Here is an 18444-nt window from a genome sequence, read left to right on the forward strand (position 1 = left end):
TTGTTGTTTATAATAGTGAGAAACTGGAGACAACATTTTGCCCATTGGTACAGCAGCCGGGATGAATCACCACAAAAGGATGAGTGAAAAAAGCGACAGTAACAATAAACCCACGCAAAACGGTGCTAAATATTTTCTGTGAGCGCTTACATGCGCTTACATACATACATGTGTATGTAAGCGCATAGAAAAAGATGGAGGGATTCACAAACGGATTCAGTGGTTATTTCCAGGGGTTGGAGGAGTTTGGCTTTCAGTGTAACATCTCTCTTTTTGACAAAGGAGATGTTTTTGTTTGTTTGTTTTCTCTTTTTCTTTTTTTGGGGGGAAGACATACTTTATTTGCCATTTACAGACCGCAAAGTTCACCCATTTAAGGTATATTAATAAGTGGTTTCTGGTATATTTATAGAGCATATAACCAGCATCACAATTTCATTTTTAGAACATTCTCATCACTCACCACCCCCACCCCCCAAAAAAACCTTGTACTAGGTAGCCCACGCACTGCTCCAGTTTCTTACCCTCCACTCTCAACTCCCAGCCCTAGGAAACCACTGTTTTCTGTTTCTATGGATTTGACTATCTTGGACATTGTGTATCAAACAGAATTATACAATATGTAACCTTTTGTGACTGGCTCCTTTTTGAGAACATTAACAATAATGTTTTCCAGCTTCAACCAGGTTGTAGCTGGCATGCGGTTCATTCCTTTTTATTGTTGAGTAATAGTCCATTGTATGGATGGACCACCTTTTGTTTATCCGTTCATCTGTCGATGGACGCTTGGATTGTTTCCGCTTTTTGGCTGTTATGAATAATGCTGCTGTAAACATTCATGTCGAAGTTTTTGTGTGTTCATATATTTTCACTTTTCTTGAGTATATACCCAGGGGTGAGATTGCTGGGTTGTGTGGTAGTTTTATGTTTAACTTTCGAGGGCCTGCCAGGCCATTTTCCAAAGTGGTTGCACTATTTTCATTCCTACCAGCAGTGTAATTCATGTATTTCTCAATTCTCCAGATGTTTACAGCCCGCCCCCTCACCTCCAAGTCCCTTGCTCCAGCGTCAGCCCCGCAGTGAGGCCTTCGGTGACATTGCAAGCCCTTTGCGCCCCTAACAGACTCTCTTGCCTGGTGCGTCTGTCTGTCTCCCTGTAACGCACTATCAGCCGTGAGGGGAGGGACGCTTGCCTGTCTGTCCGCCGGCCTTGGTGTCGGGCACACTGAGAGAAGAGCTCCAGCCCCCTTCTGAGCTGCCTGCCCGCAGCTGCTGCCGGGCACAGTGTGGCATGAGGCTCTCCATGCGCTTTCATTGCCTACAGGTGAGACGTACTTTTTAACTTGTATTTTAAGAAACAGCATTGTACCACACTGCCACTTATTTACAGCCCTGCCACGAGGGCTGAGCTTCACAAGGCCAGAGACCTCGTACCCCCATGCCCAGCACAGGGCCTGCCATTAAGTAGGCACTAATTATGTCATTTTGTAGATGTGGACACACTGCATCAGAAGGAAAACTACATGTAGCTGGCATCCCTGGGATTCAAGCATCCTTGGGCCCAGAGATGCTGGAGTCAGCGAGACTCCAGATGTCAGGTTGATTGGACTCCCAGCTGGACCGTAGAAACTTCTAGGCCGGGAGTCTCTCCACCGGGGGCGTTGCTGTCTGCACTTAGAACAGGACTCTGGGGACTTCCCTGGTGGTCCAGTGGCTAAGACTCTGCACTCCCAGTGCAGGGGTCCCAGGTCCGATCCCTGGTCAGGGAACTAGAGCCCACATGCCTGCCGCAACTGAAGATCCCACATACGCCAACGAAGATCCCGCGTGCCGCAACTAAGACCCAGTGCAGCCAAATTACAAAGAAAAAGAAAAAAACAAAACAGGACGTTGGAACTGGACTCGACTTTTTTTTCCCCCACATCTTTATGGGAGTCCAAATGCTTTACAATGCTGTGTTAGTTTCTGCTGTACAGCAAAGTGAAGCAGCGAGTATATACGTATATCCCCATATCCCCTCCCTCTTGTGGCTCTGCAGATGAATCTGATTCAATTTCATGTTAATGCTGAGAGCTGGTGACCCAGGGAGGACTACCCCCGTTGCTGCAGCTGGCGACGGCTTTTGCGGAAGGAATCCTTTGAACAGGAACTTTTCTGGGCCAGTCAGTATTGAAAAGAAAGACTTTAAATATCTTGACGTGGGGCCATCGCCTGGCCTCTGCCCCCCGCAGCTCCTTGGGGGCAGGGGAGTCTGGGTTGATAATGGGCCGCTGTCAGGCCCGTCTGTCTGCGGGCAGTGTTACCAGGCGCCTCTGAAATCATCCCGGTTGGACCCACAAGGTTTTTGTTTAAGGCTCAAATTGAGCAAACTCAGGGGTCTCCTGCGCTTTTGTGTGAGCTGGGGGATGGGTGTGTGCGACTGGGGGAGCCGAGAGAAGTGATTTTTCTGAAGTCGGCTCAGTATTGTTTGAGCCATTCCAAATAGTATATTGTTCACAGTGTCTAGAAACAGCCCAGCAAAATGCTGAAGAGCAAAAAAACCATCCCCCCTTGTGCCAACAAGAGAAGAACACAGGGTTCTTTCGATGTATTTGTTTTCAGTTTTCCATGCATTTAAGCATGAAAGAACTTTTGGGGGTGGTGAAAACATTCTATATCTTCATTGGGGTGGTAGTTTCATGACTGTATACACCTGTCAAAGCACTTAAAAGGGTGAATTTTACAGGATGTCGGTTGTACCTCCTTCAATGTGACACAAAGAAACAAGTTGAAATGCTGCTGTTGGGATCTGTCTCTGCACGTCACCCATCTTCCTAAATGGCTCCGCCATCATTACCATTCCTGGCTAACGTTATTCTCAAAGGCTGGTCCACACTCCCTCTTAGGACTGACCCGGGAGGTGCTTTGTCGTCCCAATAGGTGCACATAGAGGTGGTTTGCAGTTTTTCTCCATTCAAATAACACTGTGAACGGCTGGCTCTATTTCCTGGGTGCTTTACTGCAGGGCCAAGGAGTGTGGACATTTTATAAGGTCTTGATATTGTCAAACTTTTTCAGAAAGTTTGTGTCATTCTGTACAGTCCCCTGGAGTGTCCGGGATTCTCCGAGAGCCATCATTTTTAGTGTCAAAGCTTTTACGTTTGCTTAGTGTTCAGATGCCAAGTTTGACTTCTCTCTATTAAAAATGGGCCTGGGTTAGGCCAAGATTTCTTAGATACAACACCAAACACATGGTCCAAAAAAAGAAAAAAATCAATACATTGGATCTCATCAAAATTCAGAACTTTTGCACTTCAAAGCGCAGTGGTAAAGACACCATTAAGAAGTGACGGGACAAGCAGGCAACTGGGAGAAAATCTTGACAAAACACATGCCCAGTACGGGCCTTGTATTCAGAATTGACAAAGAACTCCAACAGCTCAATAAGAAGACAAATAACCCAATTGAAAAATGGGTGAAAGACGGGGACAGACATTTCCCAAAAGAATATATATGGATGGCCAATAAGCACGAGAAAGGATCCCAGTGCCGTTAGGCATTAGGGAAATAAAAAGCAGAACCTCAATGAGAGACTATTTCGCCCTCACGAGAATGGCGATAATAACTGACGGACAATAAATGTTTTCGAGGATGTAGAGAAATAGGAACCCTCACACGTTGCTGGTGGGAATGTGAAATGGTGCAGCCACTGCAGAACAGTTTGGCAGTAAAAGATAAGCATAAAGCCTGATCCATACGTGTAGCATACTACGTGACCCAGCTCTCCCACTGCTAGATGCCTCTACTCAAGAGAAACGAAAACATCTGTCCACACAGAGACCCTCACGTGAATGTCCTCAGCAGCATTCTTCGTAAATGTCTAAATGTCCAACCTTAATGTCCATGAACTGATGGCTGGATAGACAAAATGGATTTATGGCTCCATTTATAGGAAATGTTCAGAAAAAGGCACCTTTTTAGAGACAGAAAGTAGATTAATGGTTGTCTAGAGCTTGGGGTGGGAACAGAGATTAATTTTAATTAATTATAGTACTTTTGGGTGAGACTTGTGCACGAAGGATCTTATTAGGGAGATGAAAATGTTCTAAAACTTATTTATGGTGATGATTTCACCACTTGGTGAAGTTACTAAAAATCATTGAATTATACACTTGAAATGGGTGCACCACATGATATAAAATACACCTCAGTAAAGTTGTTAAAAGGTGGGGGGGGGGCGCTTTGCTTAGGAGACGGATGGCAAGAAGATGGGTGTATGCTTCCAGCTGCCAGAGTCTAGCAATAACTTCAGAAAGCTCTCTGGGTGCCGTGGGAGCTTCGGCGCTCCACTGCCCTGTAGGAAGAATGAAGCAGGGACAGATTGCCCTCAGATTGCTGCACTCCACGGGGTGCCCCTTTGCAATGTGACTTTGCCAGCCCTGAAGCCGTCTTTGCTGAGGGGAGGTCGTAGGCCCGCCCCTCGTGCCTGAGTCTCAGGTGGCACACCTTTGCCTTCATTCCATCCCATGATGCCCCGGCTCTTGACCTGGACACTACCACCCTCAGGAAAGTGGTTCCAAATCTTGGCTATGCAATGGGATCTTGGTGGAGGTGACTTTAACAAACAAGCGTTCTGTTCCAGTTATTTATTATTGCACAACAAATAATCCCCAAATTTAGAGGGTTAGGACAACAGTAACTTACTTTGCTGATAAATCTGCAATTTGCAGAGGGCTTGATGGGGACAGCTGGTTTCTGCTACACATGGTGTCAGCCAGGTGACTCAAAGGCTGGGGGCTGGAATCACCTGAGGTCTGGCTCTCACATTTTGGGCAGTGAGGCTGGCCGTTGGCCGGGAACCCTGCCGGCTGTTGGCCAGAGCATCTACCCGCGGCCTTTCCATGAGGCTGCTTGGGCCTCCTCACAACATGGTGCTGGGTTCCTAGAGTGAGCGCCCCAAAGAACAAGGCAGAAGCACATGGAACTTGTGTGAGCTGCTGGCTTCAGATGTCACCGAGTGTCACTTCCACCCTACTCTGTTGGCTGAGGTGGTCCAAAAGTTCTGTCTGGGTGCAAGGGGGAGGGGACTAGACCCACCACGGGATGTGAAGAGTGTTGACATCACACCGTAAGAAGAGAGGGTGGGAGGGAATCTATTGAGGTGTTTGGAAAATACAATCTATCACCGGTTCCTAAGCCCCACCTCTGGAGAATCAATTCCACAGGTCTGGAGTGAAGCCTCAGGATTGAAGATTTGACATGATCCTGGGTGATTCTCATGCACATCCAGGACCAAGGCTCTTTGGTCTAAGACCTCTCAAGCCTGAGTTCAGGGCCGCCCCACAGGAGATGCTGGGGAGATTGGCTGCTGCCCTTGGTAACAGGGTGATCGAGGACCCTTTGGAGCAAAACCAGCCTCAGGCAGCAGGTGGCACCTGATGGGCAGGAGGCCTGCTGTCTGTCCCAGGGAGGGTGGGGTCACTGACAGGCTCTTGTTAATGGGGCCTTTTGGGAGCTGGTGTACCCTAGCGGCCTTTTCCCCTGGCAACCCTGGGGGTGTCTTCTTAGTATTTCCTTGCTTATGGACGGTAGTCTGCAGGCTGCTGGACAGGGTGTCATGGCACTCAGTGGTGAAACTTGAGTCCTTGTCCCCAGGGGACCTCACTGCCATTTGGAGATTTCCCCTCACAGCTGTTCTTAAGTTTCAGTTTTTTAGACTGATCGAACCTGAGGAGTGTCGGAGGGCCCCCGTGAGTGGGAAGCATTCTGGAATACTGGACTACTGTCCCCAGCCCCTGGGGACGGCCTAGGGAGGTGGGCACTGGGAGGCAGGGGGCTTGCGTCCACAGTTTTGCTCTTTGGCCACGGGTAGGTCGTGTCTCAGCTCAGAGCCTCAGTTTCTGCAACAGCGAAGTGTGTGTGGAGATTCCGCGCCCATTCGCTTGAACAAACTACTGCCCAGGGGCTTGGTACCGGGGCCCCCGCGCGCCACTCCAGCCTGATCATCCCTTCCCTGAACTTGCCACACGTTTTCCCTCCGCTTGGCCTTTGCATATGCTGTGTCCTCTGCCTGGAATGCCTTCTCTTGCTTTCCTCTCCTGGCAAACCCCACAGTTTGGCTTTTGTCACCTCTTCCGTGAAGCCTTCCCCGACCCCTCCGGGCAGTCGCTTCTGCGATGTGTCCCTCCGCCGCAGCCCCTTTGGTGGTCTGTGGTCTTGTACGTCGGGAGCAGCAGCTAGGGGTCTCTCATCTGGGGGTGGGGGGCAGGGTGTCCGTCAGATAGTCTGGCTTTCAATCCAGCACTGCCATATACCTGTGTGACCTCAGGCAAATCGCTTCACCTCTCTAAGCCTCGGTTTCCTCATCGCTGAGTTTGGGGCTCATGATGACTAAAAAGAATTCTCATGATATTTGAAGGACATCAGTGACAGAAGCAGAGAGTCTGTGCCAGAGAGGGATGGGGGGTGGGGTGGGGTCGGGTCATCTGAGTTTGCAGAGCCCGCTGCTTCGTTTGCCTTCATCAAAGAACGGGAGGGGGCCGCTGACGGAGCTGTAGTGGGGAGCTGGCAATGCCTCTCCCCTGTACTGCAGGTAAGGCTCAGGCGCATAATAGGTGCTCACGTTCAGAGCAGAAATTCCTTAAAGACTGAATGGGGACTTACCTGGCGGTCCGGTGGTTAAGACTTCGCCTTCCAGTGCAGGGGGTGTGGGTTCGATCCCTGGTCGGGGAGCTATGATGGCACATGCCTCACGGCCAAAAAAACCAAAACATAAAAAGCAGTATTGTAAAACATTCATTAAAGACTTAAAAAATGGTCCACATCCAAAAAAAAAAAGAAAAAAAAAAGACTGAGTGGATAAGCGAATAACTGGAGGCACAAAGGCAGCTGGTTCTGCGTTTGTATACAACCCTCTGCCGGACCTTGTCGGGGCACCTGGCCTGGGACCAGCGGCTGAGGCGGGGAGGGAGCCCCGCCCCCAGGAGAGGAGCCCCGCCCCGGGGCTGTGGCCACGCGCGTCTCCTAGCAACCGCCAAACATAGAGGCGAGGCGGCTCCGGCGGGCCTCCCTGCCCGGGTGGACACACCAGGTCCTCTGAGCCTCCTTGGTGTGGAGGCTGTGCAGCTGCTGTGTGAGCTGACCGACGCCGTCGTCTGAGCCCACGCGGCTGCCCAGCGCGTCCGCTCACGGGTGCCGCAGGTACCCCCCCCCGCCCCCGTCCGCCCCGGCCCCCGCTCCAGCTGCGCAGCCCCTTCTTAGCGTTTGCTGGCGTGCGGCGTCCATGGAGGGCGCTTGTGTACTCAGTGCTCGGCCGGGTCTTGCCTCGGGGTCCTCGCCCTCCTTGACCTCACCAGGCTCTTGCGCGTGCTGTCCCCAAACCAAGGTCATATTGTGCTTTGGCACAGCTAACCCGAGGCCCTCACCCCCCACCCCCTCCCTTGTGGTTCCTGGGGAATTGCACTCACCTTGAGCAGGCATTCCAGACGTGCTGAATGATTCACTTTGATCGTGAAAGGAGGAACAGCTGGGGCCGGGAGGACGGGCCTCAATTTGGAGACCCTGGCTTTGCTGATTATCACGATTACTGACGGCACCATTCTCTGAGTTTCGTCTAATCTTTGTTGAGTGTCCGCTGTGTGCCAGGCAGTGTCTGAGGCCTTGGCTGGTCAGCCCGGAACAGAACACGGCACGGGGGGAGGAGGGGGCAGGCAGGGCTGCCCTCCTGGGAGCAGTGGTGGTGACGGCAGTGCCTTTATTTCCTTGCAGCCGGGAGTGTCAACCCCGCCGCGTGTGGCTGCCGGCCTGTGAGTGGGAGGACGAGGGCCAGGCGAGCATGGGGGCCGTGCCCTCCATGGGCAGCTTTTACCAGCCCGTGAGCGAGTGTGAAGTGGAGGAGGACCTGAATATTGGGGCCTGGGCGCAGGGGTCGGCCACCGGCCACCAGGGCAGCGGCGAGTCCTCAGAGGGGCCTGCGAGCACCTTCGACTCAGACGTGCCCCACGTCGTCCCCTGCAAGTTCATCATCTCTCTGGCCTTCCCAGTGACCGCGGGTAAGTGTGACGGCAGAGAGGGAGTGTACCAGTGACCTTCCAGGAGTGTAGGGCGCCTGTGCTCCCTCTGCGGGCTCCCTAAGTAAGGTGGCCAGTGACAGGAGCAGAGGTCCGGAAAGAAACTGCCACTTTAGGGCCCACTGTGGTCCAGGCAAGGAACAGTTTATGGGCTTCACAGACTCAGTCCTCTCAAAACCCCAAGAAGCAGGTGATGTTACTTCTGCTTTTTGAAAATAAAGAAATGACGGAGAGGTTAAGGCATTTTTTCCCCCCAGAAGCTGGTTGTGCATCAGCTAATTCCTTGTTTAAATACAGACTCTCAGATTATTGGATCAAAATCTCTGAGTGCAAAGGTAATCAGCTACCGCCCCAAACCGCTGTGTAACAAATGCAAACAACTCCCCATTTCATTGGCTTCAAACAGAAATCCCTGTCCTGGGTGAGCGGGCCAGCTGATCTAGGCTGGGCTTCCTGCAGTAGCTCTGCCCTGGTTCTGTCTCTCTCATCCTCCTCTCGGATGTGTGGGCAACCCAGACGCATTCCTGTCATGGAAAGACAGGGCACAAAAGAGGGCAAGCCCAGTCACCCCAGCCCTCTTCAGATCTTTGGACACCTCCCACCTGCAGGCATTTTATTGGCCAAAGCAAGGCACATGGTTGAACCCCAAGATTAAGGGCAGAGAAAAGTACTCCACTTTTTTTAAGGTGGACTACCTTTTTTTATATCAGCTTTTTAATTGAAATATAGTTAATTTACAATGTTGTCTTAGTTTCAAGTGTACAGCAAAGTGATTCAGTCATATATGTTCTTTTTCAGATTCTTTTCCATTGTAGGTTATTACAAGATATGGAGTATAGTTCCCTGTTGCTATACAGTAGGTCTTTGTTGTTTATCTATTTTATATATAGTGGTGTGTATATTGTTAATCCCAACATCCTAATTTATCTCCCCTCCCCTACTATCCCTTTTGGTAACCATAAGTTTGTTTTCTATGTCTGTGAGTCTATTTCTGTTTTGTAAATAAGTTCATTTGTTTCATTTTTTAGGTTCTGCATCTAAGTGATATCATATAATATTTGTTTTTGTCTGACTTACTTCACTTAGTATGATAATCTCTAGGTCCATCCATGTTTCTGCAAATGGCATTATTTCATTCTTTTCATGGCTGAGTAATATTCCACTGTGTATATATACCACATCTTCTTTAACCATTCTTCTGTCGATGGACATTTAGGTTGCTTCCATGTCTTGGCTACTGTATACAGTGCTGCTATGAACACTGAGGTGCATGTATCTTTTTGAATTAGAGTTTTCTCAAGATCTGTGCCCAGGAGTCGGATTGCAGGATCATATGGTAACTCTACTTTTAGTTTTTTAATGAACCTCCATACTGTTCTCCACAGTGCCTGCACCAATTTACGTTCCCACCAACAGTGTAGGAGGGTTCCTTTTTCTCCACACCCTCTCCAGCATTTACTGTTTGTGGATTTTTAACGATGGCCATTCTGACTGGTGTGAGGTGATGCCTCATTGTAGTTTCGATTTTTCATTTCTCTAATAATGAGTGGCATTGAGCATCTTTTCCTGTGCTTGTTGGCCAACTATATGTCTTCTTGGAGAAATGTCTACTTATGTCTTCTGCCCATTTTTTCATTGCGTTGTTTGTTTTTTTGATATTGAGCTGCATGCGCTGTTTGTAAATTTTGGAAATTAATCCCTTGTTGGTAGCATCATTTGCAAATATTTGCTCCCAGACCTTAGGTTACCTTTTGATTTTGTTTATGGTTTCATTTGCTGTGTAAAGCTTTTAAGTTGAATTAGGTCCCATTTGTTTATTTTTGTTTTTATTTCCATCACTCTAGAAGACGGATCCAAAAAAATACTGCTGCGATTTATGTCAAAGAGTGTCCTGCCTATGTTTTCCTCTAGGAGTTTTATAGTATCCTGTCTTACGTGTAGCTCTTTAATCCACTTTGAGTTTGTTTTTGTGTATGGTGTTAGAGAATGTTCTAATTTCATTCTTTTACACATAGCTGTCCAGTTTTTCCAGCACCACTTACCACTTATTGAAGAGACTGTCTTATCTCCAATGTATATTCTTGCCTCCTTTGTCATAGATTAATTGACCATAAATGTGTGGGTTTGTTTCTGGGCTGTTATCCTGTTCCGTTAATCACTGTGTCTGTTTTTGTGCCAGTACCATACTGTTTTTTTTTTTTTTTGCGGTACACGGGCCTCTCACTGTTGTGGCCTCTCCCGTTGTGGAGCACAGGCTCCGGACGCACAGGCTCAGCGGCCATGGCTCACGGGCCCAGCTGCTCCGCGGCACGTGGGATCTTGCCGGACTGGGGCACAAACCCATGTCCCCTGCATTGGCAGAAGGACTCTCAACCACTGCGCCACTAGGGAAGCCCTACCATACTGTTTTGATCACTGTAGCTTTGTTGTATCGTCTGAAGTCAGGGAGCATGATTCCTCCAGCTCCGTTCTTTCTCAAGATTTCAGGGTCTTTTGTGTTTCCATACAAATTAAAAAAATTTTTGTTCTAGTTCTGTGAAAAATGCCATTGACAGTTTGATAGGGATTGTGTTGAATCTGTAGATTGCCTTAGGTATTATGGTCATTTTAACAATATTGATTCTTCCAATCCAAGAACATGTGGTATATCTTTCCGTCTGTTTGTGTCATCTTTGATTTCTTTCATCAGTGTCTTATAGTTTTTGGAGTACCGGTCTTTTGCCTCCTTAGGTAGGTGTATTCCTAGATATATCAAGGAGTACTCCATTTTTTTATATGTCTTTTTTTGTTGTTCTGCCTGAAGTATCTCCCCATGATGATTAATTTCAACTTTTCCTTGTAGTTCTGTTGATGGTTGCTTCATATATTTTGGAGGCTATTTGGTTAGGTGTATACCATGTTTTAGAATTGACCTATCTTCTTGGTGAATTAAATTTTTGGTCATTGTGTGTGACCTCCTCTATCCGTAATGGTGCTTTTAGTCTTTGGTCTGTTGATATCAAGCAAAAGAGCCTGGAAAAAGACATCTGCAAATACCACCCAAAAGAAAACTGGTGCTTATTTGATTACCTTTAACCCTCACATCTCTTGCAGCATCTCCTAGATTTGTTTTTCTTAGTTTGGCACTTATTCCAAAGGCGTTTACAAAATAGATTGCTGTGCAGCTCAACTTATGAGACCTTGCCTGAGATTGTTTTTATGGTGCCAGTACCTTCGAAGGATCTGTCTTTGGCTGGATATAAAATTCTAGCTTCAGTGTTTTTTCCTTCAGTACCTAAATAGTTATGAATTTATTTATGAATGTTTATGTAAGTTGTTTACTTAAGAGAAATGAGATCCTATGTATCCTGTTCTACAACTTGCTCTTTAAAAATTTGATGGCACCTCTTAGATATCTTAAAGGATATGAGCAGACCTGGTTTTACTTCGTTGTCATTTGTTTTAAACGCCTATATAGTATTCCATCGTACGTGTCTAATTTATCCTACACTGTATTGGTGGGGTTTTTTTGGTTTTTTTTTAACCTGCCTCTTACTGTCGAGACTAGGGGCAGGCAGGTAAGTGCCTACAGTAAAAAAATTTAAGGAGATGCTCACCTCCGAGTCACGCGCTATAATTCTGCACACTGGCTTCCAGCCCTGGGACTGCTCCTCTGGTGGCTGGGAGGACTGGACATGCGTCTTAACTCCAAGCGGGCGGCAGTGGGGAGTCTGCACACGGCACCTCCTCCAGCCTTGGGCTCTTCTTGGTTCCGGGGAATCGTGGAGACGGGTCTGCTTTCCCAAGTGAGGTTAGAACAACTCTGATTACATCTGTATCTTCTAGGTCATAAAGGAAAGTGTTCAAGTTTGGTTGAAAAATATAGGAGACACCCTAAAATGGACAAACCTATTGCAAAGGTTCGCCATTACTACCACATTGAGTACTTCCTCCTGCCTGATGATGGGGAGCCTAAAAAGGTCGATGTGGTGGTGTTTCCAGCCTTGGCCAAAGTGTTCCTGGATTCAGGAATAAAGGTGAATGTGTGTGTGTGTGTGTGTGTGTGTGTGTGTGTGTGTGTGTGTGTGTGTGGCCTTGCATATAGTCTGATAGCCACAAGAAATAGCAAGAGACACAAAGGATGCTGGCTTCCCCTGGAACTTGCTAGAAATGTAGGATCTTGGTTGCCACTCTAGGCCTACTGAATGGGAATCTGCACGACCCTAATAATATTGATAGCAACTCTGTGATTTTCTATGAAGGTATTTTTACCTAATAATTTCTTTGGTGTTTCAAAAGTTTTGGCAGCTCTTGTTATTTCTTTCTGTGTGTACACGTGAGTACGTGTGTGTGCACACCTGCCACCCTCACACACACGCACACTCCCGCCTGGGGCAGGGCTCTGGGTTAGGATGGGGAGTCCTGGGGAGGGACACTCTTTGCAGGGGATTGCTTTTACTTTATTTTTCCGAGCAACCCAGAGGCGTGCAGGCCCCTGTCTGTGGCACCCATTTCCCGATTCCCTATGTGAGTTGGGAGCCAGGAGGGAGTGGGATGCACAGACAGACAAGTGGAAGGCAGGGCCTGCCACATCGTGGCAGCAGTCAGATCTTGGCCTCTGAGCTTTCAACGCTGAGAGAGTCTCTTGTCCTTTTACACAGACCGTCAGGCCATGGCAAGAAGGGGACAAGGTCTGGGTGTCGTGGACCCAAAGTTTTAACATCAACATGACAAAGGAGTTACTAAAGAAAATAAATTTTCACAAAATCACCTTGAGGCTCTGGAACACCAAGGACAAGGTTTCGAAAAAAGCCAAGCATTATCGATTAAAACCTTCCGGGTTTCTGGAAGATGCAGGATCTTTTGGTAAGTTCATGGCATTCATGTTTGATTTGAAATGTTTCCGGAGGCGTGTGGCTTCTCAGTGGTAACAGCAGAAAAGCCAGCCAGCGTCTCCTCATTTGGTGCATCTGGTTTTCCTGGGGCCCACGCTGGTTTCTGTCAGCGCAGTGACACCCCCCTCCCTCCAGGGCATGTGTGGTGATGGGAAGGGTGCCCCAAGTCTGTGTACCGCCCATCAGCCACCACTCTGGGCAGTGCTGAGGCGGGCACTCACCACCGGCCTGTGACCCAGGATGAGTCTGGTGTGCTCCCTGAACAAAAAAATTAGAGGCTATCGAGAAACGAAACAGAAAACTCAAAAGTCCCACAGCCCTGTTTCCATTAGGCCCTTCGGACTCTTCCTCGTGTAAAGATTATATCAGTGCCAGAAAGTCTCCTTTCGAACTCCCGTCAAAGGAGAGAGGCCTAGGTTGAAGTCACGCAGCTGAATTGAACCCTGTCTCCATCCTGAGCTAATGGTGACCTTGGGCACCTACTTCGTGTGGCCAGATGCCTGGGGGCAGGGTGGTGGGAGTGCGCCCCCCTCCCCCCGCAATAAGGAGGATTGCATTGTGTAGAGGGAATTTTAAAACTATAATAAAATGCTGCCACTTAAAATATGCAGCGGCATTCTTGTAAGATACATCCCAGTTTTCAGAGATATTAGAAGGTAAAGTCGACGTGCTCCAGAGAATGGGTGGAATGAGGTGCTGTTACGGCTGCTGATCGCGGCTTCCAGACAAGTACAACCCTCCCCACTTTCCATGAGCAAAGTAGGCCTGGACTTGCTTGTAGTGAGAGGCAGCGCCAGAATCAGAACCCAGTTTTGTGTGACTGGAAAGTTTTTTCTCCGGTTTCCAGCCTGCCCTCCTCAAAGAGCCTTCCTGACCTTGGGGGCTTGGGGCTTCCGAGTTTTAATCTTTCATTGCTATCCCGGGTTTCTTAGCCTTGGGTCGGATTGTTCCTTGTTGCAGGGACCGTCCTGGGCACTGGAGGGCTGTTAGCAGCATCCCTGACCTCTACTACCCACTAGACGCCAGGACTAGCCTCCCAGCTGTGACAACTAGAAATTTCTTCAGGCATTGTCCGCAGGTGCAAAATCGCCCCTGGCTGAAAATCACTGATTTGCCTCTAAACTACTAGTCCTGGGTGAGAAAATGGGATTCAAGTTCTCTTTTCTTACTTGGACCAAAGGAAAGACCCATGCCGTCAGAGCATGGGCTCTAAACCACCCGCGTTGGATGCACTTGGAGTGCAGCCTCAATGCAGATTCCAGGGCCTGCCCCGGAGCTGCCGAGCCCAAATTTCTGGTAAACATCTGCCTGGCAGTGGGCTTACCCTGGAGCAGAGGTGCCAGGGTGGGTGTACCAGGAGGACTTCCTGGAGAAGGGGCCATGGAAACAAGTTTGGAAGGGTAAATAGAATCAGCCGGCCGGAAAAGGGAGGAGGACGGGTGTCACGGGCCCTTCAGTGAGGGCCCATGGGCCTTTTGCTGTGAGCGTCCTTGGTGCCACCGATCCTCCTTGAACCCTGTCCCACGCCTGGCATCACTGCCTCTTAAGTTAACTAATTTTTTCCGTTAAAAATGTCAGTGTGTGTTCACTTTGCAAAACAATTTAGAAGTAGATTAGCCAAAGGGAGAAAAAATTAAAATCATATGATGTCTGAGCAGAGACAGCCATTGCTAACATTTTCCTGTGCGTTTTACAACTGGGCACAAAATTTTAACAAAGACGGATCCAGTGTACATACTGTCTCAAGTCCTACCTTTATTCCACTTAAGAAGTTATCTTTTTGTTTTATTTTGGAGGAGATTTTTTAATCAATATTTTTTAAATTGAAGAATAGTTGATTTACAATGTTTACACTAAAGTGATTCAGTTATTTGTGTAGACATCCTGCTTTTTAAAAATTTTCTTTTCCATTATGGTTTATCATAGGATATTGACTATAGTTCCCTGTGCTGTACAGTAGGGCCTTGTTGTTATCCACTCTATATATAATAGCTTAGACCTGCTAACCCCAACCTCCCGCTCCATCCCTCCCCCAACCATCTGCCCCTTGGCAACCACCAGTCTGTTCTCTGTGTCTGTGAGTCTGTTTCTGTTTCATAGACAGGTTCATTTGTGTCATATTTTAGATTCCACATGTAAGTGATACCATATGGCATTTGTCATTCTCTTTCTGACTTTCTTCACTTAGTGTGATAATCTCTAGTTGCATCCATGTTGCTGAAAATGGCATTTCATTCTTTTTTATGGCTGAGTAATATTCCATTGTATATATGTACCGCATCTTTTTTTTTTTTTTTAACATCTTTATTGGAGTATAATTGCTTTACAGTGTTGTGTTAGGTTCTGCTGTATAACAACGTGAATCAGCTGTATGTATGCATATAGCCCCATATCCTCTCCCTCTTGAGCCTCCCTCCCACCCTCTCTATCCCACCCCTCTAGGTGGTCACAAAGCACCGAGCTGATCTCCCTGTGCTATGCGGCTGCTTCCCACTAGCTAGCTATTATACATTTGCTGGTGTATATATGTCAATGCTACCCTCTTACTTCATCCCAGCTTCCCCTTCCCCCTCCCCATGTCCTCAAGGTACCACATCTTCTTTATCCATTCATCCTTTGATGGGTATTTAGGTTGTTTCCATGTTTTGGCTATTGTGAGTAGTGCTGCTATGAACATAGGGATGCATGCATCTTCTTGAATTATAGTTTTGTCTGGATATATGCCCAGGAGTGGGGTTGCTTGATTGTATGGTAATTCTATTTTTAGTTTTCTGAGGAACCTCCATACTGTTCTCCATAGTGACTCCCACCAACAGTGTAGGAGGGTTCTCTTTTCTCCACATCCTCTCCAGCATTTGTTATTTGTAAGACATTTTAACGGTGTCCATTCTGACCAATGTGAGGTGGTACCTCACTGAAGTTTTGATTTGCGTTTCTCTAATAATTAGCAGTATTGGGCATCTTTTCATGTGCCTATTGGCCGTCTTTATGTCTTCTTCGGAGAAATGTCTATTTAGGTCTTCTGGCCATTTTTGATTGGGTTGTCTTTTTGTTGTTTTTGAATGAGCTGTTTGTATACTTTAGAAATTAAGCCCTTGATGGTTGCATCATTTCCAAATACTTTCTCCCATTCTGTAGGTTGTCTTTTCGTTTTATGTATGGTTTCCTTTGCTGTGCAAAAGCTTGTAAGTTTGATTAGGTCTCATTTGTTTATTTTTGTTTTTATTTCTATTGCTTTGAGAGACTGACCTAAGAAAACATTGGTACGAGTTATGTCAGAGAATGTCTTGCCTATGATCTCTTCTAGCAGTTTAATGGTGTCATGTCTTATGTTTAAGTCTTTAAGCCATTTTGAGTTTATTTTTGTGTGTGGTGTGAGTGTTCTAACTTCATTGATTTGCATGCAGCTGTCCAACTTTCCCAGCACCACTTGCTGAAGAGACTGTATTTTTCCCATTGTATATTCTTGCCTCCTTTGTTGAAGATTAATTGACCATAGGTGTATGGGTTTATTTCTGGGCTGTCTGTTCTGTTCCATTGATCCATATGTCTGTTTTTGCGCCAGTACCGCACTGTTTTGATCCCTGTAGCTTTGTAGTGTCATCTGAAGTCTGGGAGGGCTATGCCTCCTGCTTTGTCCTTTTTCTTCAGGATTGCTTTGGCAATTCTGGGTCTTTTATGGTCCCATAAGAATTTTAGGATTATTTGTTCTAGTTCTGTGAGAAAGGTCATGGGTAGTTTGATGGGGATCACATTAAATCTGTAGATTGCTTTGGGTAGTGTGGCCATTTTAACACTATTAATTCTTCCAACCCAAGAGCGGGGGATATCTTTCCATTTCTTTGAATCCTCTTCAGTTTCCTTTATTAATGTTTTATAGTCCTCAGTGTATAAGTCTTTCACCTCCTTAGTCAGATTTATTCCTAAATATTTTGTTTTGGGGGATGTGAGTTTAAAAGGGATTGTTGTTTACATTCCCTATCTGATATTTCGTTGTTTTTTAAAATTTATTAAATTTATTTATTTTTGGCTGCATCGGGTCTTCGTTGCTGCACGTGAGCTTTCTCTAGCTGCGGCGGCTCTTCGTTGCGGTGCGTGGGATTCTCATTGTGGTGGCTTCTCTTGTTGCAGAGCATGGGCTCTAGGTGTGTGGGCTCAGTAGTTGTGGCACGCGGGCTCAGTAGTTGTGGCACATGGGCTGTAGAGCGCAGGCTCAGTAACTGTGGTGCACGGGCTTAGTTGCTCCGTGGCACGTGGGATCTTCCCGGACCAGGGCTCAAACCCGTGTCCCCTGCGTTGGCAGGCGGTTTCTCAACCACTGTGCCACCAGGGAAGCCCGAGAAGTTATTCTTGAAACTCCTGTTTCCTGGGAGCAGAGACACAAGAGGCCAAGGGAATGGGAAGTTCATCACCTGCGAGAACTTGGCAGCTTTCAGCCTCCCGGTCTTGAATGGAGCGTCCCAACAAGAGTTAGCATTTTCTTCACTTAAATCTGCTCAGCCCCTTGGTTTCTCAGTGCTGTCGGACAAAGACCGTCTGAAGCCCCCCAGGTCATGGCTGACTCCTGCTATGCCCTCAACTCTTGGCCACGCCCCCACCCCCAGCACCTAACTGGTGTCACTGCCTGTGTGTTCCTCTCTGGAGTTCTCTAGCCTTCAGCTGCCTCTTCTCTCTGCACCGACGTTTATGTTTGTCTCATCCCTCCTGCATTGCTCCCTGACCTTCCCGTATCACCCCTCCGACCCTCGCACTTCACTGCTCTGCAGCTTTTCATGGCTGCCCAGTGCCTTCGGGAACCAAGTCTGACATCTGAGTCCAGCCTCGAGGGCATCGTGAACCTTGCTCCCCAGGCCTCCTTTCTCATCGCTGCTGTCACCTTCACACCTGCTCCAGCCCTGGTCCCTGAAAACACTAGGCTTTTCCCCATTGTAGGGCTTGCCTTCGGGCATCAGGGGCTCTTAGCCTAATCTCTTGCTCCACAAATTGTTATGCATCCTTCAGCGCTGCATCCAGTCACATCTCTTTTCTCTCCACATCTTTCTTCAGCATCCGTTACTGCCATTCGTTCGCTCCTTCCCTCTGCTCGTTCTTCCTTCCACACGTGTTGGCCGCTGCTGTGTGCGTGCAAAGCCCCACACTGATAGACGTGAGAGACCCGGAGGGGTGTCACCCTCTCTGGGGACTGTCCTCACTTTGGTAAAGGATTGGCTCTCTGACCACAGGAGAGTGACTTAATCGTCAATAAAACGGGGAGGCGGTGATACCTTTCTTAGAGTGCAGCGTGAACATCAAATGCAACAACAGATACCAAGTGCTTAGTGACCTAGTTTGGGAGAAGCCCTTGCCAGTTGAGGTTTGCATTTCCTGGTGTTTTGAAGCAGCTCCCCAGGCAGCAGCTCCAGGAGGGCAGGGGCCTTGCCTCCCTTATTGGTCCAGCACCAGGAGAGTGATTGTCACAGCATGGGTATCAGTGTGTATTTCTGAAATGGCTTTTTTTTTTTTTTTTTTTTTTTTTTTTTTGG

General features: G+C 47.6%; 2 protein-coding genes and 1 non-coding gene across 3 annotated transcripts in view; 2 read left to right on the plus strand and 1 right to left on the minus strand.

The window, feature by feature from the left end:
- EFCC1 (EF-hand and coiled-coil domain containing 1) overlaps positions 1-1305 on the minus strand; it is a 35798-nt gene extending 34493 nt beyond the window's left edge. Inside the window, 1 exon segment of the mRNA XM_007465300.1 lies at positions 1194-1305. Coding sequence (XP_007465362.1) covers positions 1194-1305 — 112 coding nt within the window.
- Positions 1306-1438: 133 nt separating this feature from the next.
- The window catches only part of CFAP92 (cilia and flagella associated protein 92 (putative)), a 29653-nt gene continuing 12647 nt past the window's right edge, over positions 1439-18444 (plus strand). The window contains exons 1-4 of the mRNA XM_007465301.1: positions 1439-1464; positions 7747-8030; positions 11874-12064; positions 12689-12893. Of these exons, the coding sequence (XP_007465363.1) occupies positions 1439-1464; positions 7747-8030; positions 11874-12064; positions 12689-12893 (706 nt within the window). The remainder of the gene's footprint in view (positions 1465-7746; positions 8031-11873; positions 12065-12688; positions 12894-18444) is intronic.
- On the plus strand, positions 1697-1769 carry TRNAG-CCC (transfer RNA glycine (anticodon CCC)). The gene has a single exon. It is a non-coding gene; the product is annotated as a tRNA-Gly (tRNA).

Source organism: Lipotes vexillifer, unplaced genomic scaffold, assembly GCF_000442215.2.
Source record: "Lipotes vexillifer unplaced genomic scaffold, Lipotes_vexillifer_v1.1 scaffold1115, whole genome shotgun sequence".
Classification (NCBI taxonomy): Eukaryota; Metazoa; Chordata; class Mammalia; order Artiodactyla; family Lipotidae; genus Lipotes; species Lipotes vexillifer.